The sequence below is a fragment of the Ursus americanus genome, chromosome 9 (assembly GCF_024610735.1).
Source record: "Ursus americanus isolate L20-20 chromosome 9, mUrsAme1.1.p, whole genome shotgun sequence".
Taxonomy (NCBI): Eukaryota; Metazoa; Chordata; class Mammalia; order Carnivora; family Ursidae; genus Ursus; species Ursus americanus.
In genome coordinates, this window is record NC_142135.1 from 35,764,086 (window position 1) to 35,789,036 (window position 24,951).

The window sequence follows — 24,951 nt, forward strand, 5'->3', positions numbered from 1 at the left end:
ATATGTGATTACTCTTTAATTGTTAACTAGCATGCTTCCTATTCTAATGGCCAATTATGTAAGAGATGTACATGAAAAATATAGTACTTTAGTGACAATACTAATAAATATTTTATATGCTGCCAGTTTGTAATAGAAGATAAGACCATTTTAAATTGAACCTGATTTATGGTAACACCAAAGAGCTAAACAATTATTTATATTTGAAATTAGAGCTTTGTAGAGCTTTAATAATTGGGTAATGATTTATGTATTTTTTCCATCTACAGTTGTGGAAGAACAGTGTGTACTTTTGGTTTGACCTACAGGCTTATCATCAGCTTTTCTACCAAGAAACACTTCACCCTTTTAAAGTATGCAAACAAGCCCAAGTAAGTAGTAACTAACATTGGTTCAATGTGCAGCTCTAAGTACACAAAGAAATGAACAATTTGTGTCCAGCTCCAAACAAGAGAAATCTGGGACTACAGGCAAAAAGGCAGCAGTTAAATTGTTGCCATGGCATTACTTCATTTAAATGTCAGTAGAATATTGTTTTATAATCTGATTTGTGGGTTTCCATTTTATCTGTTTTATTTGGGTTGGTTTATTTTCTCTTTGCTGGCCATTACTTCTGCCAATAAAGGACATCCCCTATTTTTTGTAATGTATGCCTTTTTGGTTTGGTTGTGAGTGATTTAAAAGAGAACCCTGAGAGAGGACTTGTCACGAATCATTGAAGTGATGGGGAGAAGAGGCGTTGACCAGAGCTGTTCTTGAGCTTACTGCAGGAATCAACTGTTGGCCATACGCAGCCTGGTGACCTTCTAGAGGGCAGGAAAGGATGTTGACTGTGTGGTACAGACTCCATGTCATCACCTGTGCTTCTGTACTACACACCATGTAAGACAGAGACTGAGAGGGGGAGGAAAGAACACCTCAAGACCACCCCAAAGCAAAATAGAGGAGGAAGAACAGAGGATTCTCTGCAAAGGGGGACAGAGAGAGTGGTCTCTTTTGAGGGGGAGAAGGAGAATAGCATTATGACTCAGGCTGACTTAATTTTTTCAGTCTTTTATTCTTAGGATCTTATGATTTTTTTTCCAAAGATTTTATTTATTTATTTGAGAGAGGAAGAGATAGAGCATGAGCAAGGGGGAGAGCAGAAGGAGAGGCAGAAGCAGACTCCTTGGTGAGCAGGGAGCCCAACATGGAGCTTGATCCCAACACCCTGAGATCATGACCTGATCCCAAGACAGACACTTAACCGACTGAGCCACCCCGGGGCCCCAGGATCTTATGATCTTTTATGAAGAGAAGTCTTCAAGCCTAGAAAACTGCTAATCACTTCTATGTCTGTTGACCACGTAAGTGGTTCTTATAGGCTGGAATAACCCCATTCCAGAGAACCTCTCCCCAAATGATGCAGAGATAGTTTTGTCATATCATGTATTACCTTATACTCTTACCCAGGATCTCAGAGTACTGCTGCTGGATGTTTGTTTTTACGTCCACCACCTGGACTCTGGCATTATAAATCAGCTGACAGAGCTTCGTACTTTTTACTGTGAGAATAAGGGCTTCAGTTGCTACCTAGCCTGGATCTGGCTCGATGTGATCATGAAATCAGAGCTCTAATTTGCCAATACCACTTTTTGAGACCACACATTGGGCTCTTTTGCTTGTTCATCCTTGACCTGTGGGTCTCTACTTCTCCTCCTCCCCCTCACTTATTGTTCCTGTCTGGAAAAGTACCATCTGTTATTTATTATGTTTTCACTACTGCAAAGCCCACTCCTCCAGACATCTTTGGCTGCTCCATTGAGTTCTTTGTTGTTGTTGTAGTCACCATATTTCCATGCACTTGTACAAGTGGAAATTCTATTTAAGCTTGGTAGACTTACTAGTTCTTAGTAATATTATTCTATGTGCTGTAGAAGTATTGTGAAACAGGATACAGCCAAGTTTTGGTTATTCTGAGATGGATTGCTCTGTTTGGGGATCGTCAAGGTCTGTAAGCTTTTTATCCTCCTCTAGATGATCTACTAAAATTTTTGTAAAATATAGAAGTATAATTAGCAGACAATGTTAAATTCATTTCAGGTGTACAACGCAGTGATTCAACAATTTTGTACATTACTCAGTGCACATCATTGTAACTGCAGTCACATCCATCACCAAACTACGTTATTACAATATTACTGACTCTATTCCCTACACTGTACTTTTCATCTCCATGACTTATTTTGTAACTGGAAGTTTGTATCTCTTAATTGCGTTTATCTATTTTATTCATCTCCTTACTCACCTCCCCTCTGGCAACCAGCAATTTGTTTTCATATTTAAGAATCTGTTTTCTTGTCATTTGTTCATTTGTTTTGTTTTTTAGATTCCAAATATAAGGATGGACCTAGAGGGTGTTATGCTAAGTGAAATAAGTCATACAGAGAAAGATAAATACCATATGAATTCACTTATTCTTCCCTAGGTTATCTTTTGGGGAGTCACTGCAGGAGGGAGGAGGGGAGCAATGGAGAAAGTTGCTTTCAGGTGAATAGAGGGAAATTGAAGGGGCAAGTCGTGTGATTTTTTTTTTTTTGGCTTGTTTGGTTTTTATATCTATGGTTTCTTTATTTTTTTGGTTAATGGAGCAGTTGTCTAGATTGGTTTAGGTTTTAATTATCCAAGATTTCTGTGCCTCCAGATATAAGAATTGCCTCTAATACCATAATCCTATAGATTTGTTTCACAGTATGAAGTAGCATTCATTTCTTTATAATAGAAATGCTGTGTGGCCTTCTTCAAGAGTATATTTACAATACAGATATTTGGATCAATAACACCAATGGCAGAATGTAATCAGCTGGCACCATGTTGAAGTCACTGCGAACTTGATTTTATATTGTTTTTATACATCTGACAAGCTATATGATAGGAGACTGAGAGTTGGTTCCAAGAGACTTACATGCTTTTCTGTATGATAGTAAGCATATTATATACCTTGAAGTTTTATTGCCTCATAAAATATTACAGAAGTATCTGTAGGCAGACTAGATGCCTACAGAATCAGTGAGAGTGACTTAGCTTGAGAAATTGTCCAAGAGTTTGAACTGTAGTCTTGGGCATATCCTGAAGATTTTACTGCATGGCTTCAAGATAGAATAGTGCAGTTAGAAGCCAACTGAAATGGTCTTGGCAAGGAGAAAAGGAATCACTTACCATAATGCATAGGTAAAATCTTTGACTCTAGCAAAAATTTGCCAGGGGACCATCTACCACTACTAAGATTTGAAGCCTAGATTGCTGCCACAGATAGTCCTACTATTTTTTTGATACTACATATTGCTTTGATGATAGAGCTCTACAATAGACTGAAGCAGATCTGGGTACCACTGTCTTTTATGATGTCTTCCATCTTTGTAGAAATCTTTAAAGCAAAGCGCATTCCAGCAAAAACTATGCATTTAGAATTTACCACTCTCTACAGTGTATATATTGAGAATTTTTTTTTGAAATTAGCAAACAAGTATGATCAAAATATTGCACTTGCTTACGCACGTGTACATACACTTATTCTTATTAGTCACACACACATTTAAGTCAGAAAGAGGAAGAGAGAAAAAACAGTAAAAATTAGAGCCAAGGAGAAAAATTATTTGGAGAATGTAGGAATTAATGAGTGGAGAGGGTAGGTAAGAATGAAATGAGGAATAAGAGGATTTGCTTACTTTTACTACAAAGTGCTATTTAATATAAAGATATTCTTGCAGCAGTGTGAGATTTTTTTGACTTGTTCAATGGGACATGTATCACCTAGATCAGAGCGTATATGACATAGAAGGAAAAAAATCACAGACTTGGAATTGAAAGAAATGAATTTACATCACATGCTCTTATTATAATGCTAGTTCTTAGCTGGGTAAACTTAGTCAAGTCAGTCAGTTTAATAAGCCTCAGTTTCATGTCCTGTAAAATCTGGGTGGTAATAATGCTTTACATTTCATTTCCTTCTACTGTTTTAGAAGTTACATATTCCATTTCTGTTTTCACCTTTACAGTTTTAACATACATACCAAATTTAACAAAGTCTCCAAGTAATCATTATCTTTATCCTTTCAAATAATTTAAGGATCTTAGAACACTTTAATTCCACCACACCTTGCCCATTTTACATATCATTTTTGTATGGCATTAAATTTTTTTTTATATACCTATCAAGTAGTTATCATCACTTTTGTTTTGATACCATTGATGCTTGTGTATTATTCATACACAGATTTCATGCTTACCATTGCTTTTTGCATCGTACTCCTTCCTTTGGGTTTCGTTTCTGAAGAATATCTTTTGGTAGGTTTTTCATTAGGATTTACCTGGTAAAAAAATCAGGTTTTATTTGTCTGAAAATGTCTATTTAAGTTCTTTCATTGGTCATGTGACTGAATATAGAATTCTAGTTTGACAGTTTTCTCTCAGCACTTTGAAGATATTATTCTACTGTCTTACGGTTTCTATTGCTCTTTTTGAAGAGTTTCCTCTTGCCCCTTTGCTTTTTCTCATCGTTTGATTTTTAATCTTCTTTTAGACTTCAGTGTTCCATATTGCACATCAGTGTGTTTACCATAATTATCTTTCTTGGGTCTAAGATGCTTCTAGAATCGGAGGAATCATGTCTTTCATCAATTCTGGAAAATCCTCAGCCATTATTTCTTTCAGTTTTTCTACTCTTTTCTATGTTCTCTCATTCAGGATTCCCTGTCTGGTCAATGTTGTCAATCTTTTATCTCTCTTAATCTCTCTTTCAAGTTTTTCTGTCTTTTTTTAAAAATTTATTTGGAGAGAGAGAGCACAAGTGGGGTGAGGGGCAGAGGAAGCAGCAGGCTCCCCACTGAGCAGGGAGCCCAATTTGGGGCTTGATCCCAGGACTCTGGGATCATGACCTGAGCTGAAGGCAGACACTTAACCGACTGAGCCACCCAGGGGCCCCTTTGTCTGTCTTTTAATATCTGTGTTGCATGTGGTAAATTGAAATAGATCTATTTCCTTTGGTCTGTTTTCCAGTTCATATGTTATTTCTTCAGCAGATTTCAATCTGCTATTTAACCCATCCATTGAGTTACACTATTTTAAGAATTATTTTTTTTATTATTAGATATTCTACTTGTGTTTTGCAAGTCTTCCTGATGTTTTTGTCTCATTTTTTCTTCATGTTTTTTATTTCTTCTTTTATGTTTTTTTTTTTAAGATTTTATTTATTTATTTGACAGAGATAGAGACAGCCAGTGAGAGAGGGAACACAAGCAGGGGGAGTGGGAGAGGAAGAAGCAGGCTCTTAGAGGAGGAGCCTGATGTGGGGCTCCATCCCAGAACGCCGGGATCACGCCCTGAGCCGAAGGCAGACGCTTAACCGCTGTGCCACCCAGGTGCCCCTTCTTTTATGTTTTTAAGCATTTTAAACATATAGTATAGTCTGTAGCTATGTTAGTTATCTGTTCCTGCATGACAGTATTCCCGTAAGTTTGTGACTTAAAATGACACACATTTATTATCTCACAGTTTGTATAGTTAAGGAGTCTGGGCACAACTTTGCTGGGTCCTCTGCAAGGCTGTAAATCAAAATGTTGGCCAGGGCTGTTTCTCATCTGGAGCCCCACCGGGGAAGGGTCTGCTTCATGGCTGTCAGCAGCATCTGGGTCCTTGCAGCCACTGGACTGAGAACTCAGTTTCTCACTGGCTGTCAGCTAGACGCTACTCCAGGTCTGCGCCTTATAGTGTGGCCCCCTCCATGGTGGCAGCTCACAACATGGCAGCTTGCTTCTACAAAACCAGCAAGGGAGGGAGTCTCTTAGCAAGACAGGCACTACCATTGTGTGTAACATAATCACATGTACGTAATCACGTATATCTCATCACTATTACTGTATTCTGTTGGTCAGAAGGAAGCCATGCACTATAGATGCCCACACAAGGGGAGAGAATTACAAAAGGTCACACACACTAGGAGATGCTGAGAGTCTGACTGCTATAGCATCCAATAATTCTATGATTTATAGTTTTTGAAAGAACTAATTTTGCTATTTATTATTTTTGCCAACATGTTGGATTCCTTCATGTATGTACTGTAAGTTTGAATTATGAGCACTTCAGTGAGGTTTTTACCTATGGTATTTATGTAAGGCACATTTTTAATGCGATTTCTCATCTTGGAGTTTCCTTATTTACCAGATGTAATCTTGAAAACCCAACCCACAGGATGGTAAATTCACAATAATGAATCCTCAGGAGATAGTCTTTTTTTCTTTTGCATGGAGTCTAGGCCAAGGCAAGCAGGCTTCTGTTTTGTTTCCTAGGTTTGGTCAAAGTAGCTATAGGCAGTGACAGAGATAGAGACCGAGATAGGGATAGAGATACACGTGCATACATTTTCTTTTTCCATTCTGCATTTCATGTTGTGTATGTCCCTTCCAAGATCTTGGTGTACGTTTTTCCACCTAGTGAGGTTCCAAGGCCTTATCACCTGTACCCAGCGGCTCTTATAACCCACACTCTTGGTTTGCCCCGTGGTAATCCCATTGTCAGTTCATGCTTATCACCCTGATTTTTAGTATATTCCTTAACTTTGGCCTCTGGTGGTTTTCCTTACACTCTTAGCCATATGCTTAAAAGAATATTTTATACTTTATCCAATATTTCTAGTTATTTTATAGGGAAAGGATTTTGGTAATCTAGTCTGTCAGCATACCAGAAAAGGAAACAGTCATATATTTTTTAATTTAATACAGTAAACATACGAGGTATTTTTATCCTGTTTTTTTTTTATAGATAAAAAACTACATCCTGAAAGGTTAACCTTGCCGGAGTTCAATAGCTAGGAACAAAATTAAGCTCAAACTTGAGATACAGAACCTATTTCAATGCTGCACTTTGCCTCCTTTGCCCTATAAAAGTTCTCCTGTCTACTTCACGGGACATCTGTAAGGATTGCCTAAGATAATGTAGGTGGGAATATTTTGTAAAACAGACATACCTGGAGATATCATAGGTTTGGTGCAGACTACAGCAATAAAGCAAATATCACAATAAAGTGAGTTGAATGAGGGGCACCTGGGTGGCTCAGTTTGTTAAGTGGGCTGACTCTTGATTTCAGCTCAGGTCATGATCTCAAGGTTGTGAGATCAAGCCCTGAGTTGGGGCTCAGGGAGAGAGACGGGGATGGCTGGGTGGTGGAGCAGTCTGAACATACACAACATTTATTAAGTTCGGCATCTTCTATGGGCAAGGTCTGTGTCACCCCAGAATAATTACAATAACATCAAAGGTCACTGATCACAGGTCACCATAACAAATATAATAATAATGCAAACATTTGAAATATTGTGAGAATTACCAAAATGTGACACAGAGGCACAAAGCGAGCAAATGCTGTTGGAAAAATGGTGCCAGTAGACTTCCTCCATGCAAGGTTGCCACAAACCTGCAGTTTGTAAAAAAAAAAAAATGCAGTATCTGCGAGGCGCAGTAAAGACAAGTGCAATAAAATTCGTTTTGCCTATATACTGTAGAGCACTCTACAGAATAAATAAATATTATTATCATTATTAGAGTCAATACTTAAGGTTCTCTCAATTACCTAGATAATGGGGAAGGAAAAGAGGAATGTGAAGATATGGAAGCAAATAGAATGGAAGAACAGTAACTCCTAAATTCATAGCTATTCATTCAATCAATACTAGAACTTACTGAGTTTCAAAATACAGCTTAAGTCAAAATATACTTCATAGAATCACAACCCTTAAAGAATATCTTTTACAATATTTACTTATTAATTAACATTCACTGAGAGCTGCTCTGTGCCAAGCAATGTTCTATGAATACAGAGATGATTGGGACAAAGTTCTTGGCTTAAAGAGCTCACTTTCTAGTGGGGGAGAGAAAGAATTACCAAAGTGCTTCAATTATATTTAAAATAAAACCAAATTAATAGCATCTTAACTGGAGATTAAGTTCTTAACTGGAAATTAGTTCTTTCTTCACCCAGCAGGTAACACAGTTGGTTATAGTTTTTTTTCTCTTTTTCAAATTGTTGAGGTATAATTTACGTATAGTGTTCTATTGGCTTCAGGTGTACAACATAGTGATTTGACAAATCTATACATTACTCAGTCCTCACCATGATAAGTTTAGTCACCATACAAAGTTATTACGGTAGTATTGACTATATTCTCTGTTGTACTTTCCACCTCTGTGAGTTATTTAATTTATAATTGGAAGTTTGTAGCTCTTAACCTTTTTTTTTTTTTTTTTGACCTATTTCACCCATCCCTTTCACCCACCTCCCCTCTGGCAACCACCAGTTTGTTCTCTGCATTTAAGAGTCTGATTGTTTGTTTATTGTTTGTTTGATCATTTGTTTTTTAGATTCCACATGAGTGAAATCATATGGGAGTTGTCTTTCTCTGTCTGACTTATTTTACTTAGCATAGTACCCTCTTGTTCCATCCATGCTGTTGCAAGAGCAAGCTCTCATTCTTTTTGTGGCTGAGTAATACTTCATTACACACACACACACACACACACACACACACACACCCCACATCATCTTTATCTATTCATATACCAGTGGACATTTAGGTTGCTTCCATATCCTGGCTGTTGTAAATAATGCTGCAGTGAACGTGGGGGTGCGTGTATCTTTTTGAATTAGTGTTTTTGGTTATTGTTTTTTGAGAAATAATCATCAGCTTATTTTCAAATACCTATAGGAGGAAGAGAACGGTTTCCTTTTTTTTCTCACTTTTGAGCCAAAACCTTTCATCCTTTGGTCTTATTCTCACCCTGTGAAGCAATACAAAATAAATCTCTCTTTTGGGTGACAACACTTCAAACAAAAAAAAATGATAATGTCATGTTTTATTCAGATCAACAACTTTAGACTAAATCTCAAATCTTTTCAGTATCTTTTACCATAACTAGATGAAATCTTGACATTTGGAAGTCTTTCTCAGTCTGACATCGCCACTCAATAATTTGATAGCTTGGAAATATTCTGGCCTAATGCTTTAGTGAGAGACTCTGTTGCTTTTATGTGTGTACCTTCCTACAAAGAAGTCACTTGATGCAAATCCCATAGCAAATAGATCAGTCTAAGTGACTATTCCTATATACCCAGAGTCTGTAGTAGCGTCACTGGCTTACTCTTGGGTTTGAAAAATTTCACAAAAGAGAAAGAAAACACAAAAGCTGAGTCAATAAATGTCATCAGACCTATATTATGCATTGGCAAATCACTTTAGTTTCCCACGAGGTGATCTTAGACACAGTGTGGAGCCAAATGAAGGTCACGCCAGGTTGGGCAGCATAATCCCACCTGAGGGGTCTACAGGTATGTCTGTGTATTTGACTCCTTTACTCCTATTCGTGTCTGTTACTGTAGAAGCAAAAAATCAACATAAGCTGGATGGCTGTTAGATCACCAATTACAAGCACATTTTCCTGAGCCTAAAAACTTTTACTGACATTTCCACAAACATCTATCAAACATCTGGTGTATACTAGGCTCTGATCGATGGTGGGAACACTTTGAGGAACACAGCACACCCAGGTGTTGCCACTCAAGTGCTATCAAGGTTCAAGAAGGTACTCTTCTTTTGCCTACTTTTCCAGAAAACACTAGGAAGATTGAGCAAGAGGAGAGCATGGAGCTCTTTCCCCATAAAATTTGCGTTGTCCTAACAATGTTTCTCCATGTAGTTTGAGCTAATTTTAGATAACCAAAACCTTGGGTGTTGCCATAAATTCCTTTGAAAAAACTTATAGCACAAGAGGGGCAGTGTCGAAATTTTTTCTGATAATCAGCTTAGTTTTTTCTTTGCTTGCTGTCATCCATTACCTTAATTGTTTAGCTCTTCTCCTTCCTTGGCATTTACAGGACTTAAATACTTCAGGGTGGTCCTGACATTTTCATTAAAGTGCTATGAGCTAAGTGCTCCCTTTCTAGGCTGATGGTGTATTTTCAGGTGCACTAACAGAGCTCATTATTTCTTTATACAGCAGCAGCATTAAGAATCAAGCTGTGTTTCCTGAAAGATGAATGGGCATGGGTGAGGGGTGAGGTTGGGGTGGTGATTAAATGTGGAAAATCCTGCGCCTCTTCATAGCTTTATGGTAAGTTGCAGTGTCTTTATAATTAGGCTGCTTCTCAAGTGCTGGGCAATTATTATTCAGGCTTTATTACATGATTTGTTTTTGTTACCAGAGAGATGGTGTCCCAAGTAGCAGTCAGGCTTGGAATCCCGAGCACTATGAACCACGAGCATGGAATCAGCAGGGTTCTCATCTTGCGTCCCATTTTAATTTTATCATGCTTGCTCGTGAATTCAGGAAGGACACGTATAGCAGCCAGCTTGCCGGCTTACAGTTATTCATTCATTTCTCCTATTCCTGATGTTTACACCAGCTATTTATAGTCAGTCTTCAGATTTTGAATATTATAGGATTATGAACCAAAAAAGATCTCCAAAGATCCTCTTTTAATCCTCTTATTTCCAAAAAACTCAGCATATGAAGTTCTGTAAACAATACTTAGCATTATACCTGACATTTATTTATTTGATGTTTACTATCTATTGGGTTCTGTGGTGGTCACTTTAAATGGGTAATTTTATTTAATTCTTCACAATCCTAAAAGACAGATATTGGTATTATCCCCGTTTTACAGATTAGGAAACCGACATTTAGAGAAACTAAATTCTAAACTAATTCTTTCTTAAGGCCATCCATTCAGCAGTTAGTGAGCTTGGAATTAGATCCCAATATGTGGACTCCAGACTCTAAACTTCTAAAGTCGTTGCTTTCTTATTGTCTCTAGAAAAAGGAGTATCTGTTTATCACCTTGTTTAATCTTTCATTGTAGTATCTTAAAATATCTTTAAGACACCAAATACCAAAATACCAAATTTCACCCTTAACATTTTCCCCCACTGGACTGTAAGCCCTAAGAAGACTGCTTTATTTACCTTGTGTGTTCAAAACTGGAGCTGGCATATAAAAGATGCCTTAATAATACTTATTGAATCACTGAATGAACTCACTGGCATATTTATATCTTTAGGAACATATTATAAACCTATTTATAGATAATCCTTCATTATTTATACATGACTGCCAGCCTGGTGTTTTTATTTAAAAACATTAAAAAAATAGTTTAAGGAGCCTGCATATACCATCACCCAGCTTCAACCGTGATCAACATTCTTTCTAGGCATGCTGGGTGTATAGTCCAAAAGAGCTCTTAGGACGCCTGGGTGGCTCAATCAGTTAAGCATACGACTCTTGGTTTTGGCTCAGGTCATGATCTCGCAGTTAGTCGTGGGATCAAGCCCCACCTCGGGCTCCATGCTCAGTGCAGGGTCTGCTTCAGGTTCTTTCTCCCTCTCTGCCCCTCCTCACTCACGCTCTCTCTCTCTCAAATAAATTAATAAATCTTTAAAAAAAAAAAAAAAAGAGCTCTTAAGAAATTTCACTGGAGCACCAGTGAAGTTTCCCTGTCGCTTTCCACCTGACTCAAGGAACTTAAAAATAAGGTTGCTTCCTGAAACTGAAACTATAAAATCATTGTGTAAAACAATGTGTAAATAAAACAGAGCAGGTGTCTAGAGGATGGTTTCACAGCCTGCAAGACTAAAAATGAAGGTACCGGTCCATTTAAGGAAAGTATGTTCCTGTCAAGGAGAAGCATTAGTCAGCAGCGCATCCAGAAAGGGAAGTGTTGCAGAGGATGACCTTGACCTTGCACTTGATGGCACTATGCTGAGTAGTCTACTGCTATGAGCACCTGAGTAGCCTAATAGATCCCACGGAGAGAACATTCATGGTGTCATAGTTAATTTCCCTGATTTGATTGTAAGCAACCTCTACATCTAAGCTTGCTTTCTCAGGTGATGGGCTGGCCAACATAAACATCCAACCTGTTTGACGGTTGGTTTTCTCATTGTAAAGTAATCCCTCAATGATCTGGTTTCATGATCAGTTTCTCTTGCTTGGTTAGTGTGGATTAGCTTCCTTGTGAGACAGGTTTTTGTTTGTTTTAGTTTTAGGTTTTTTTTTTAAAGCCAAAAATGTTAATATAGTCATGCTTTTTTCGTTGAATTATTCTTTGTTCACTGACTTTCAAGAAATTATTTTTATTGGAGGTTAAATGATTCTATTAGTTTAAATACATATTTTACTTTTGTCAGTTAAAAGGGTTTTTTTTTTAATGAATTCAAAAAATTACCAAAATAAAATACTTACTTGTTGCTTAGTTTGCTTTGAACTACATAGTAGTAACTCTTATTATTATTTTTTTGGGTATGTAATTGTTTATTTTATTCCATTCTATATTAATCAGTTGTGTTTCAAATACCTGAAGCAAGGGCCCATGTTATTCTCAAGCCTAGTATATTTTGTCCCTTGAGTTTGTGGTTTGTTTTTGGCTTTACTTAACATGTTCTGTTTTCCCTTCTGATTTTTCATTCTGTCCAAATTGATTCAAGTTTGTTTCATTCTTTTATCCTACTGGCATTTTTTTAAGCCTCTCTCTTGTACTGAGTTCTTCTTACTAGAGTTGGAATAATTGCCAGAAATCCTGTTTGATTGTCATCACATTATCTTTTTTTGTGCAACTCCATTTCGTGTTGATCTCTGCAGTAGTTTGCCTCTCAGTATCAGGATGTTGCAATCTCTAGGAATCTCGAAGGTTCCTAATTGAAAACCCCCGAGGTCCTTCCCATGAAAACCCATTTGTGGAAAGCTCCATCTGCAATTTATTCCCTCTCGGCGTAGCTCCTCAGTAATGTTTTTGAGCTCCTAGTGGGATAGGAGAGGTCATTAAAAATCATCATTTTTTCCTCTTTTTGCAGAAAAAACAACACTGGATTGCCTGAACTTGCTCATTATTTTCTTTCTCTGCCTCGTATGAACTCAGATAATGATGTTCTATGCCCGGTAGAGCTATGAATGGTTATGAAAACAAACCTCACTTTTTGCTGAAGTAAATAATTCATAATTTCTCAAAGCGTCCCGTATCAGGGCATTTATGTTCCTTTTATAAACCCCTCTAGGGACCCTTTGCCTCTATCTTTTTGGAACACGGTTTCATCTTATTGTTTCATATAAATTCCAAGGATAGAATTATTGAGCCCGGTTGAGAAGATCCCACATTGCTTGCTGTTTGCCTTTAAGCACAGCGATGTTTTGTTGTTGTCGATATAGCACGGCGGACCTCTGTTCTGTGTTTGAGGTCATCCGTGAAGCCATTTGGGGCTTTTTGGGACCAGACACTGTATCAAGATGCACTAGTATCTGTTTTACCTCTCATGATGCTTCGCATTTTTTCCTTGTAGCTGCTCCTGATATTCTCTCAGAAGGACAAGTTAACAAGCTTTTCCCCAGCAGACTCTCCAGACTGAAGTGAAATTGAATGTCAAAACTCACACTTTGCCCTTTTCTAAATAAGGACTATTCAGAATGTAAAGTTTCAAAGAAAATCTTGTTTGCTCTCTTCTTGTAGTTCAACTTTGCTCCAGTTTGACTACTTAAAAAGAACTTTACCATATCCATATCTTTAAAAATTGGGTGTCAGTTAAACACTATTTAAGTAAATTGCTAGAAATTGGCATATTCTGGTATGAATTGGTATTTTCTGGTGTATGACTTTGCCTCCAGTGAATATTTGAATTAATTGGTGTCGTTTGCCTTTTTTTCTGACTTTATTTCACTTTCTTTTTTTAAAAAAGATTTTTAAAATTTATTTGAGAGAGAAAGAGAGTGGAGGGGACAGGCGGAGGGGGAGAGAGAGGGACAAGCAGACTCCTCTGCTGAGCAGAGCCCAACTTAGGGCTTGATCCCACCACCCCAAAATCACAGCCTGAGCTGAAATCAAGAGTCACAAGCTCAACTGACTGTGCCACCCATGCGCCCCTATTTCTCTTTCTTTAGCAGTCATGATAGGAAAAGAGAAGTGTATTTGCCTTATAATCAGTGGCATGATGATAAATATTTAACAATCAACTCTCCAGGGGGAAAGGCAGCCCTGATTTGTAGATTTACATATCTATGGATGTAAACACTCTCACCATGGATGATTTCAAGCTGCCAACATGACATCACTGAATGCAGAGTTGGGAAGGTGTGTATGGTAGAACATGCAGTAGTATTTCCATCATTCAGACACAGTAGAGGTAAATAACCTCAAGAGCATGGATGATAGTAAAAAGAGTAAAATCAATAAGATGTGTTGAATTTGGGGTATTCGTTATTTTTGTTTTCAGTATAATTTCATTGTAGGTTTATGTAATTTAGTTTTTTAATAATAACTGCATTTAAGTTCCTGCTCACATAATCCCTGAAAATCCATGAATTGTTGAGCTGGTATGAGGTGGTTCCAGTGTACCATTGCTTAAGACAGAGGAAAAGAGATGACAAGAGAACTTTCACTCTGATTCTTTCCCCTTTTAAGTTTCTCTAATGGTACAGCTGCAGACAACTGACCCTCCACCTTTATTTTTCTCCCATCCTTTAGAGACGCTTATGAACCCCTTGGTTATACCTACCAGAGAAGGCATGCATCGCCTTTGCTCCAGAATCTCCAGGTCCTGCACAGTTTGTTTATTATGAGCTGAAAGAAGGAGCTTACTGGAAACAAAACAAAACAAAAACCAACTTTGTATATTTCATTAGCCAAAAACTCTTTTCTTCTTTTGTCTTTAGGGAGTTTGCAATAGTGTCATGGGTTTTATGGGATATATCTTCTTCCCAGGGAGCCGGCTAGGTCTTTGTTGATACCACGCTGTCAGTCCATCTGGCAGAACCCTCCTGCTCCCTCCCAGTAAGTAGAAGGCCATAGCAGCAGACAGTTTTATATTTCCTGTGCTCTCGGTGGCCATCTTGCACACTTACTAGAAGAATGTGAAAGAGACACATCTTCCTGCAGCCTTAGTAGTTACACGATTAGAATCCCTTCTTTCTCCACTGTAGTGGGGTGAGGAGTCTTAAGAAAAACATGGACTTGCCAATAACACCAAATGCTGAGGCATAAACGTTTTCTCCTAATATCTAGCATACTTTAATAAGTTACATTGAAAATCCACTTTTTAAATGTCCCCAATTTTAGTTAACCTATTGATAGGCTCTGCTAGATGTCCTAAACTTTAGCATTAAGACCTTACAGCCTTAGAGGTCCTGGCACATCTTGTCCCTGTTGTACTGAGGGACTCCCTTTAAGTCGTACAGTTCTGAAGTTGAAGCTTTACACGTTTATTTGTTTGTTTTTCCTTACTTCCAGTCCTGGCCTGCTGGTGACAGCAGGACACCATGCAATCGGTGTTCCCAGGCGATCACAGAAAGATACATACACATGATCATTAAAATAAATACATCAAAACCAAGTATGTGAAACTGTTCCATTAACATAACTAACAGCTGAAATGTAACCTAACAAATCAACACATGTGCTACACTCTTTGGTATTATTCTTGACTTTGCCTTTTAAGGCTACACAGAAATTGTTCTTGTTTTGGTTGGAACACAGATGAGTGTCAGGCTGAAGCTCATCGAATGGCCCCTGCTTATGGAAAAGACGCTCCCCAAAGACTGTGCTCACCGTTGGCACAGCGAGACAACTTTGCTGGGTGCTTCTACAGCATAATTATTGGAACCTAACTCCGTAGCTGTCATCATTTTGTCTTTGGTACAATAAGAAGGCCAAATAGCACAAGCGGTTGTGGAAATTATTTAATTTTTTGCTTTTGACATTGTTAAAAAAAAAAGGATAAATTCAGTAAACCCGCAGTTCTCCTTTCTCAGGTATGTTTTCCTAGGCTTTAGGATGCAGTAAGACAGCATCAATACATTCCAGGGTCTATGAGAAGGAATAAAATGTGGGAAAACTAAGCCTGGAATGCACTATGATATATTTGAAAGGAGATTGGGATCCAGTTCCATCCAAGAATGTGTTTATTATGTAAGCTTATCCTAATAGTTTTTAAAACGATTTTGAAAACTATCAAGTGGCAAGGCTGAAGTCTTACATGCAGAATTACCATAAGGTTGGAAAAAAATATCGATTGCGATGGCAATGACATATTTTAATTTGAGCATCTCCTGTGTAATGCGATACACCCGTCGTGTATAGGATACTGGCTCTAATTAATGAAGCATCAGAGTTTCCTTGAAGAAGCAAGCATAGAAACATTTTTATGATTTTTTTTCCTTGTCGTGGCAACAAACTAACATGTATTATAAGTAATTTAGATGAAACAGTGTTCATCATTTTGCCATCCTTTAGAAAGCAAAACAAAATGGTTGTCAAAATGTTGTTTCCTTCCTCTCTTTTGCCTTCACTTCCCCCAGTTTGTTTCTCCATTCCACTCTCCAGTTCAGTTCTTCTTCCTCGTGTCTCCACGGTATCCATCTACACTTTTTTTCTCTTGATGATCTTGTTAGCTATCCTATGGTCATGGGAGTTTAGTCAAACAAGAAAGTTCATTCCCAGAATTTCAAGACTGTAAGAGATTTTTTTAAGGGGAGGCATTGCTTTCCCCTGCCCCCCCCCCCCCATCTGATACAGAGGCCAAGAAAGTGAGTCACAGGCACAGGTGTAGAGCAGCCCGGGCAAGCCGCCCATTGTGCATTTCCTGATTACATAACCTTTGAGTGTCTCCAGGAGAGATGGGGTTGAGAGCTGTGCTGTGTGCAGTGCCAGGCAGTCTGATCACAGACAGGCAGTGCTTGTGTCCCTTCTCAAAAACTTTCCTGTTGGGTTGTTAAAGCATCATAGGTTAGTGTTTAAATTGGAATCCTGTCGGCCACAGCTGTGCGTGAGTGAATCTCCGCTTTAATGTGAATCAGAGTAGCTGACCGGGGTATGAAGGGAGCATTTTCTTCTCCAACATTAGCTACATTGTTATTTACTCAGTGGTTAGAAAGGAAGAACTGGGTGGCCAATAAAAAAGCAAATGACCCAGGACACTTAAGCAATGTTTGTAAACCACAATTAGACTATATTATTTAGCTATCGCATAGCATAATCTTTATATTCTTTCTTCAAGTAAGTTCACATCAGCTTAAAAATAATCTTCATCACCTTTACACAGATTTTAAAGGTGTTCTTTAGCCTTTTCATTTTGTTTCATATATATGATTACATCCCTTATATTTGTTATATAGAGTCGGTTGTCAGTCCACTTACACATTGTCCCTGGATTATTAGAAGCACATACTAGAAAGGCATGGTCAGATTTTAATGGGATAATTCAGTTGAATGTACTGTAAATTTACAGAGTGACCCAATAAAAAATTGACAATCAAATCCATTTTTTTCCTTCGTATCCCCTTACCTACTTTTGTCCCTGCCACTCTGGGAGCAGAGAGACCAGAGACTGAGCCTCAAAAGAAGACAATAAATGTGCATAATGTGATCTTGGGACACTCTGGAAAGGATGATCTTTCAAAACCCTTTCTAATGTTTCTGGTTCTGTAATTTTATAACACTGATAAAGAATCAGAGAGGTGGGGGAAGTACATGCTCCTAAGAATTATGCTGGTTATCATAGTGGGAGTGATACTTGAACAAAGAGAAGTTTCTTATGTGATAAAGAACAATGTTCAATAAACAGGCAGTGAGGAAGCCTCCCCCGGCCCCCAAAAAGGTGAGAAGACAAACGAATATCTAAATGTAGGTGCAATAGAGAAGGGAAAGATTTTTAAATTTCTGTTAAGATTTTCATTTAATGCATTCATTCTTTTTTAAAAAGTTTGTTTTTAGTAATCTCTACATCCAGTGTGGGACTTGAACTCACAACCCCCAGATCAAGAGTCACATGCTCTTCTAACTGAGCCATCCAGGTGTACTTAATGCATTTAGTCTTAACAGAGAAGTCTGTGAAGCTTCAATTCAAGTTCTAAACAAAATATGTGGGATTTTGGCTTTGATAACAGCTATTCAATTCATATGATTGCAATCAGACAAATGTGTGTTTCTTAGCAAGGAATATTTTCTGCCTTTCTTTCCTTTATTTTCAACTCTAAATATGTGTTGAGCACTTCTAGGATTCTCGTTTTAGAGAAATTTTTATAGTTTTATCTTAACTGGTGTCAATTAAATATAGGAAGAGCATACAACTTATTATCTAAACCAAGATTCTTTTCAGAGTGGAAGGGAAACTATTAATAATTATGCCAAGACAGTAGGCTTAAGCCAGAATGGGGTCATATGGCTACTCTAATTATAGCTCCTTGAGATTATGGGAATATGCAGTTAAATAATATGCAAAACCCCAAACTCATCAAAAAGAGATTAGATTTGTAGTTACTAGACATATGGGTTGGGGGAAGGGAAGGGTTAGTGAAGGTGGTCAGAGGTACAAACTTCCGGTATAAGATAAGTAAGTACTGGGTATGTAATGTACACCATGATGACTGTAGTCAACACTGGTGTATGGTATATACAAAAGCTGTTAAGAGAGTAGACACTCCTCTCTTCACAAGGAGAAAAATTTTTTTTCTTTTTTTTGTATCTATATGAGATGATGAATGGTTTAACTTAACTGTGGTAATTATTTCACAATGTATGTAAGTCATTATGCTGTATACTTTAAACTTGTACAATGCTATATGCCAATTATTTCTCAGTAAGACTGGACAAAAATTGTTGAACAACAAAACAACAAAAATATGCATGGATCGGAAGGAAGTAAAAGTGTGAGGTCAGGAAAGAAGGTGGTAGACAGTAGACTGGAAAGAGTCTCACTGAGCTTGGCCGGAAGTCTGAATTTTATTTTGTTTCTTGTTGGAATGGAACCACTGCCTCTTATTTCCTCCTCATATTTTTATACTTGTTCTGATCAGTTTCTCCTTGTTTCAATGTAGAGAGGTAAATTCATAGGACTTGCATTTGAAGACGAAGGCAAGGAAAGTGGGTAAGTGTCGAAGATTGTGCTTTGAATGGTATGTTATTTATGAAAACTGGAAATACAGAAGGAAAGGAGAGGCTTGGAGGCTCTGAAACAATACTTCGTTATATTATTGAGTCACTGAGTTTAAGGGTCCGGAGGCTGTCCGTGTAGCAATAACAAGTTAGCCACGAAAAGCAGAGATTTTAGTTCGGGAAAGAATTCAGGTCTTTCATTCATCTGTTCATTCATCCTAAATTTAGCATTATGCTAGAAGCTAGGCATATAGCAATAAACAAAGTAGACCTAATCTGTCTTCATAGACCTTGTGGTCCAGTGGGAGAAACATATAAGTACAAGGCCCCATAGGAGCATGTAAGAATGATACCAAAGACAAACTTCGGGGGTCAAGGAAGACTGAGCAAAAGACAAAAAGAGGATAAGGCTGGAGTGCATAGAGTGCATAGAGGACATAGTGTGAAAGTCCTGTGAGAGGGTGCCCGGCACGTGTGAGAAACTGAAAGAATGTGTACTGAGAAGAAAATATAGTCGAACATAGAATTTTAATGAATGCTTTCCTTTAAGGGGAAATAGAGGAAAAGGAATCATCAAAGGAGTCTAAGAGTGGAAATAGGCAGAGAACCAGGAGACAGGGTTGAGGGCAGAGGAGAGAGAGTCAAGGAGAGGATAATCAACAATGTAAAAGCTGCAAAGGGAATACAATATGATGAAGATTAAGGAGAGAAGCGATTGAATTGGTGTTTGTATGGTTGTTAGTGATCATGGAGATCAGTTTCACTGGCATGAAAACCAGATTTCATAGATTGAGGTGTGGGTGAAAAGGGAGTATGAAGATTTATAGAGATGGGAAAGAGAGAAGGGCCATAGTTTGTGGGCAAAACAGTCAAGAAACTTATTTTACGATGGGAGAGACACCTCACTTGGACACCTTTGTAGCGTAAGGAAGAAGATGGAATCAATGGCAAAGTAAATTAAGGACTTTAGCCCTAAGGAAATAATCAATGTTGCAAGGTTCGGGGGGAGGGAGTGGGGAATGGAGTCAAGACTACACATGAATGGTTTCAGTCTTGGAGAGGAGTCTTCCTTTGAAACATCAGAGAAAGAAAAATATTTAGAAGAAGGCTCTTAAGGAAAAAGTTGAGGGCATTCATACCATTTTTTTCCCAGTTAAGTGGAAGATAAATCTTCTGAACGTGAAGAAGTGTAAGGAAGAGTTGGGAGCTTTATGGAGGGTGGCGAAGTTTAGAAATGGGGAGATAAGATTTGACTAGAAATACGCAAAAGCTTACCAAGCTTTGTGATCACAGCTGAGGTTCTTCTTTTTTAAAAAATCTATGTATAATGGAGCCAGTTGTCATAGTTTTTATTGGGAGCTTGAGGATAGAATTGGAAGAATGAATGAATGACTCAGCTCACTCAGAATTGGGCCGAAGATCAAGATGGGAGGAATTAAAGATGTTTCAAGAGTGTAGTTGAAATGATGGGCAATCTTCAGACCCGATAATGTAAGAAAGTAAGAGAAAGTAGGTGGTGCCCCATTTATTTGGAGGACAGGAAGAAGCCGCAGATTGTGCTGAAGGTAAAGAAAAGCTTGGTGAGAGGTATAAAAGAATGAAGAATAATGATCAGAGAAAGCTATTAATACAGTAATTGGTAAAGTGAAGTAATGTTCGTTCTGAAGAAAATCATAAAGCAAAATTTCAGAAGGTAAAAGCCCAAGCCAACTGGATATAGTCACATACAGCAACTTGGCTTTACCGTGGCATCATGAAATGTCCACCAAGGTATAATGATAGACAATATAAATAGCATCTAGAGTCTCTCATGAGACTGTGGGTAGCAGCAGGTCTTGAAAGACAAGTAGAGTGAAGGCAAGACTGGGAGAGAAAGGGAAAAGAGTAGATTTGGGTGTCCACCAGAAGCTGACTGTCATTTCTGTCACTGGTATTCCAGTCACCATTTCAACTTCATTTGTACTTTACGCTCTTCACTGTTACTATGTTTTTAAAAATCAAAGAAATCATCCTGATTTCTACACAAAGAGTTTGATATGTGGCACACGAGGTGTTTATTTAAACTATACTTTCAGTGTAGCTGACCCAATGACTAAGCGGTTGGTTTATTTTTCCACTAGAAGCTATTCAGCCCCAAATAAAACCTGACCACTGATTTTTAAATGAAATGATTTGGGGAATCAAATTTACTCTCCTTTGAGGTAAATTTGAAATTATTGAAGCAAATTCTAGAGACATTTTTAATGTTGTTAATTTGATCATTTTAGTCTCCAGTTTCTTAATTTACCTTAGTATGACATTATTTTAATTCATGCACTTTTAAAATCTCCAACTTAGAAAATATTTAAGAATAGATTTGAATCTGATACAACCCTAACTTGTTAGACTAGTTAGATTTACAAGTCATTCTTCTACAACCCACATGTCAATCAACTGTCAAGCAGATGTGGTATATTTTTTTTTATTTATTTTTATTTTTTTATTTTTTTTTAATAATGATTTTTTATTATATTATGTTAGTCACCATACAGTACATCCCCGGTTTTCGATGTAAGGCTCGATGATTCATTAGTTGTGTGTAACACCCAGTGCACCATGCAATACGTGCCCTCCTTACTACCCATCACCGGTCTATCCCATTCCCCCACCCCCCTCCCCTCTGTAGCCCTCAGTTTGTTTCTCATAGTCCATAGTCTCTCATGTTTCATTCCCCCTTCTGATTACCCCCCCTTTCTTTCATTCTAGTTCTTATGTTCTTTCATTCTAGTTCTTATGTTCCATAGATGAGAGAAATCATATGATAGTTGTCTTTCTCTGCTTGACTTATTTCACTTAGCATTATCTCCTCCAGTGCCGTCCATGTTGCAGCAAATGTTGAGAACTCATTCTTTCTGATTGCTGAGTAATATTCCATTGTATATATGGACCACAACTTCTTAATCCAGTCATCTGTTGCAGGGCATCTCGGATCCTTCCACGATTTAGCTATTGTGGACATTGCTGCTATGAACATTGGGGTGCATATGGCCCTTCTCTTCACTACGTCTGTATCTTTGGGGTAAACACCCAGTAGTGCAATGGCTGGATCATAGGGTAGCTCAATTTGTAACTTTTTAAGGGACCTCCACACTGTTTTCCAGAGTGGCTGTACCAACTTGCATTCCCACCAACAATGTAGGAGGGATCCCCTTTCTCCACATCCTCTCCAGCAATTGTTGTTTCTTGCCTTGTCAATTTTTTGCCATTCTAACTGGCGTAAGGTGGTATCTCAGTGTGGTTTTGATTTGAATTTCCTTGATGGCTAATGATTTTGAACATTTTTTCATGTGTCTGTTAGCCATTTGTATGTCTTCATTGGAAAAGTGTCTGTTCATATCTTCTGCCCATTTTTTGATTTGTTTATTTGTTTCTCATGTATTGAGTTTGAGAAGTTCTTTGTAGATCTTGGATACCAGTCCTTTATCTGTAGTGTCATTTGCAAATATCTTCTCCCATTCCGTGGGCTGCCTTTTAGTTTTTCTGACTGTTTCCTTGGCTGTGCAGAAACTTTTAATCTTGATGAAGTCCCATAAATTCATTTTATATTTTTTTTCTCTTGCCTTTGGGGATGTATCATGAAAAAGGTTGCTTTGGCCGATGTTGTAGAGGTTGCTGCCTATGTTCTCCTCTAGAATTTTGATGGATTCCTGTCTCACATCGAGGTCTTTCATCCATTTGGAGTTTATTTTTGTGTATGGTGTGAGAGAGTGGTCAAGTTTCATTCTTTTGCATGTAGCTGTCCAATTTTCCCAGCACCATTTATTGAAGAGACTGTCTTTTTTCCACCGGATGTTTTTTCCTGCTTTATCAAAGATTAGTTGCCCAAAGAGCTGAGGGTCCATTTCTGGGCTCTCTATTCTGTTCCATTGGTCTATGTGTCTGTTTTTGTGCCAGTACCATGCTGTCTTTGTGATCACAGCTTTGTAGTACAGCTCGAAATCCGGCATTGTGATGCCCCCAGCTTTGTTTTTCCTTTTCAACAGTTCCTTGGAGATTCGGGGTCTTTTCTGGTTCCATACAAATTTAAGGACTATTTGTTCCAGTTCTTTGAAAAACGTTCTCGGTATTTTGATCGGGATAGCATTGAAAGTGTAGATTGCTCTGGGTAGCATGGACATTTTAACTATGTTAATTCTTCCGATCCATGAGCATGGAATATCTTTCCATCTTTTTATGTCTTCCTCAATGTCTTTTAAGAGTGATTTATAGTTTCTAGAATAAAGGTCCTTTACGTCTCTGGTTAAGTTAATTCCAAGGTAACGTATGATTTTTGGTGCTATTGTAAATGGGATGGATTCCCTGATTTCTCTTTCTTCGTTCTCGTTATTCGTGTACAGAAATGCAACTGATTTCTGAGCATTGATTTTGTATCCCACCACGTTACTGAATTGCTCTATAACTTCTAATAGTTTGGGAGTGGCTTCTTTTGGGTTTTCCATATAGAGTATCATGTCTCAAGCAGATGTGGTATATATACACGATGGAATATTGCTCAGCCATAAAAAGAATGAAATCTTGCCATCTGCAAAAACATGGATGGAGCTAGAGAGTATTATACTAAGCAAAATAAGTCAGTCACAAGACAAATACCATATGATTTCACTCATATGTGGAATTTAAGAAACAAAGCAAATGAGCAAAGGGGAAAAAAGAGAGAGAGAGAGAGAGGCAAACCAAGAAACAAATTCTTAATTATAAAGAACAAATTGATGGTTACCAGAAGGGAGGTGGGTGGGGGGATAGGTGAGGTAGGTGATGGGGATTAAGGAGGGCACTTGTTGTGATGAGCACCTGGTGTTGTATGCAAATGTTGTATCACTATATTGTACTCCTAAAATAATATTACACTGTGTGTTAACTAACTGGAATTTAAATTAAAAATTAAAAAAAACTAAATAACTACCAAGATTAGAAAAAATTGTGTGTGTATGAAGCAGATTTTATTTTAAATATAACAATTTGGTAGGTGTATGGTTCAATTTGTACTATTCTGTCCGATGGACTATGTATCTTTATCTTAGGGAAGGAAGTTTCTGGCCTATAGATTGCCTGATTAAATAGAACATCCAGAATGTCTCTGAAATATGCCCCTTCTCCCACATTTCACAACACTTAGGAATAAAGATATGTTCTCTGCTGCTATTCAAAACTCATCTTTTAATACTTTAAAAATTTTAAGTAGCTCCATCTACTGATTTCCCCTATCCTAAGTCCCATTAATGCTGCCGAAAGACCTTTTAAGTTCTCTTTATCCTTCTAGAAAGTTTCAATGAGCGACTCATGAAATTTCTCTGTACCTTTTTTTTTATCATATGAAGCTTTTTTTGATATCCATACAAATAACCCTTATAACATTTGTGCTATAGTGTTTTTTAACTCACCCAATTCCAATGTCTTTTACCTCCATTTTTCCTAAGTTAACTATGGGGGTAGCCATATGTTGGAATCCATCATAATTTAGAACTACTTCAGCTTTAAATTTTTGAACTCTGAAATTCCCCTTTCAGACCATCGTTTCACTTTAGGACACTAGTCTTTCATTCATCCATTTAGCAAATATTTATTGAGTGAGTGCCTCATTACGTGCTGAACTTTGTAGTACTCCCTTTTAAAAGTGCTTTACATGTCTTTCTCTCTTATCTTCACTCTATTTCTTTTTTCTCAGTAAACTCTACACTCAACATGGGGCTTAAACTCATGACCCTGGAGGCAAAACATAAGAGGCTATTAACTATATAGCGAACAAACTGAGCCATGCTGGAGGAGAGGTGGGTGGGGGATGGGCTAAATGGTTGATGGGGATTAAGGAGGGCACTTGTGATGAGCACTGGGTATTATATGTAGATGATGAACCACTAAATTCTACTCCTGAATTCAGTATTATATGTTAACTAACTAGAATTTAAATAAAAACTTGAAACAAAAAAGAGTCACGTGCTCTACTGACTGAGCCAGCCAGGTGCCCCATTCAC

General features: G+C 37.8%; 1 protein-coding gene across 1 annotated transcript in view; it reads left to right on the forward strand.

Annotated features, from left to right (window-relative positions):
* Positions 1–24,951, forward strand: part of RGS22 (regulator of G protein signaling 22) — a 118,158-nt gene that overhangs the window by 64,051 nt on the left and 29,156 nt on the right. Inside the window, exon 14 of the mRNA XM_087864424.1 lies at positions 270–371. Coding sequence (XP_087720550.1) covers positions 270–371 — 102 coding nt within the window. The remainder of the gene's footprint in view (positions 1–269; positions 372–24,951) is intronic.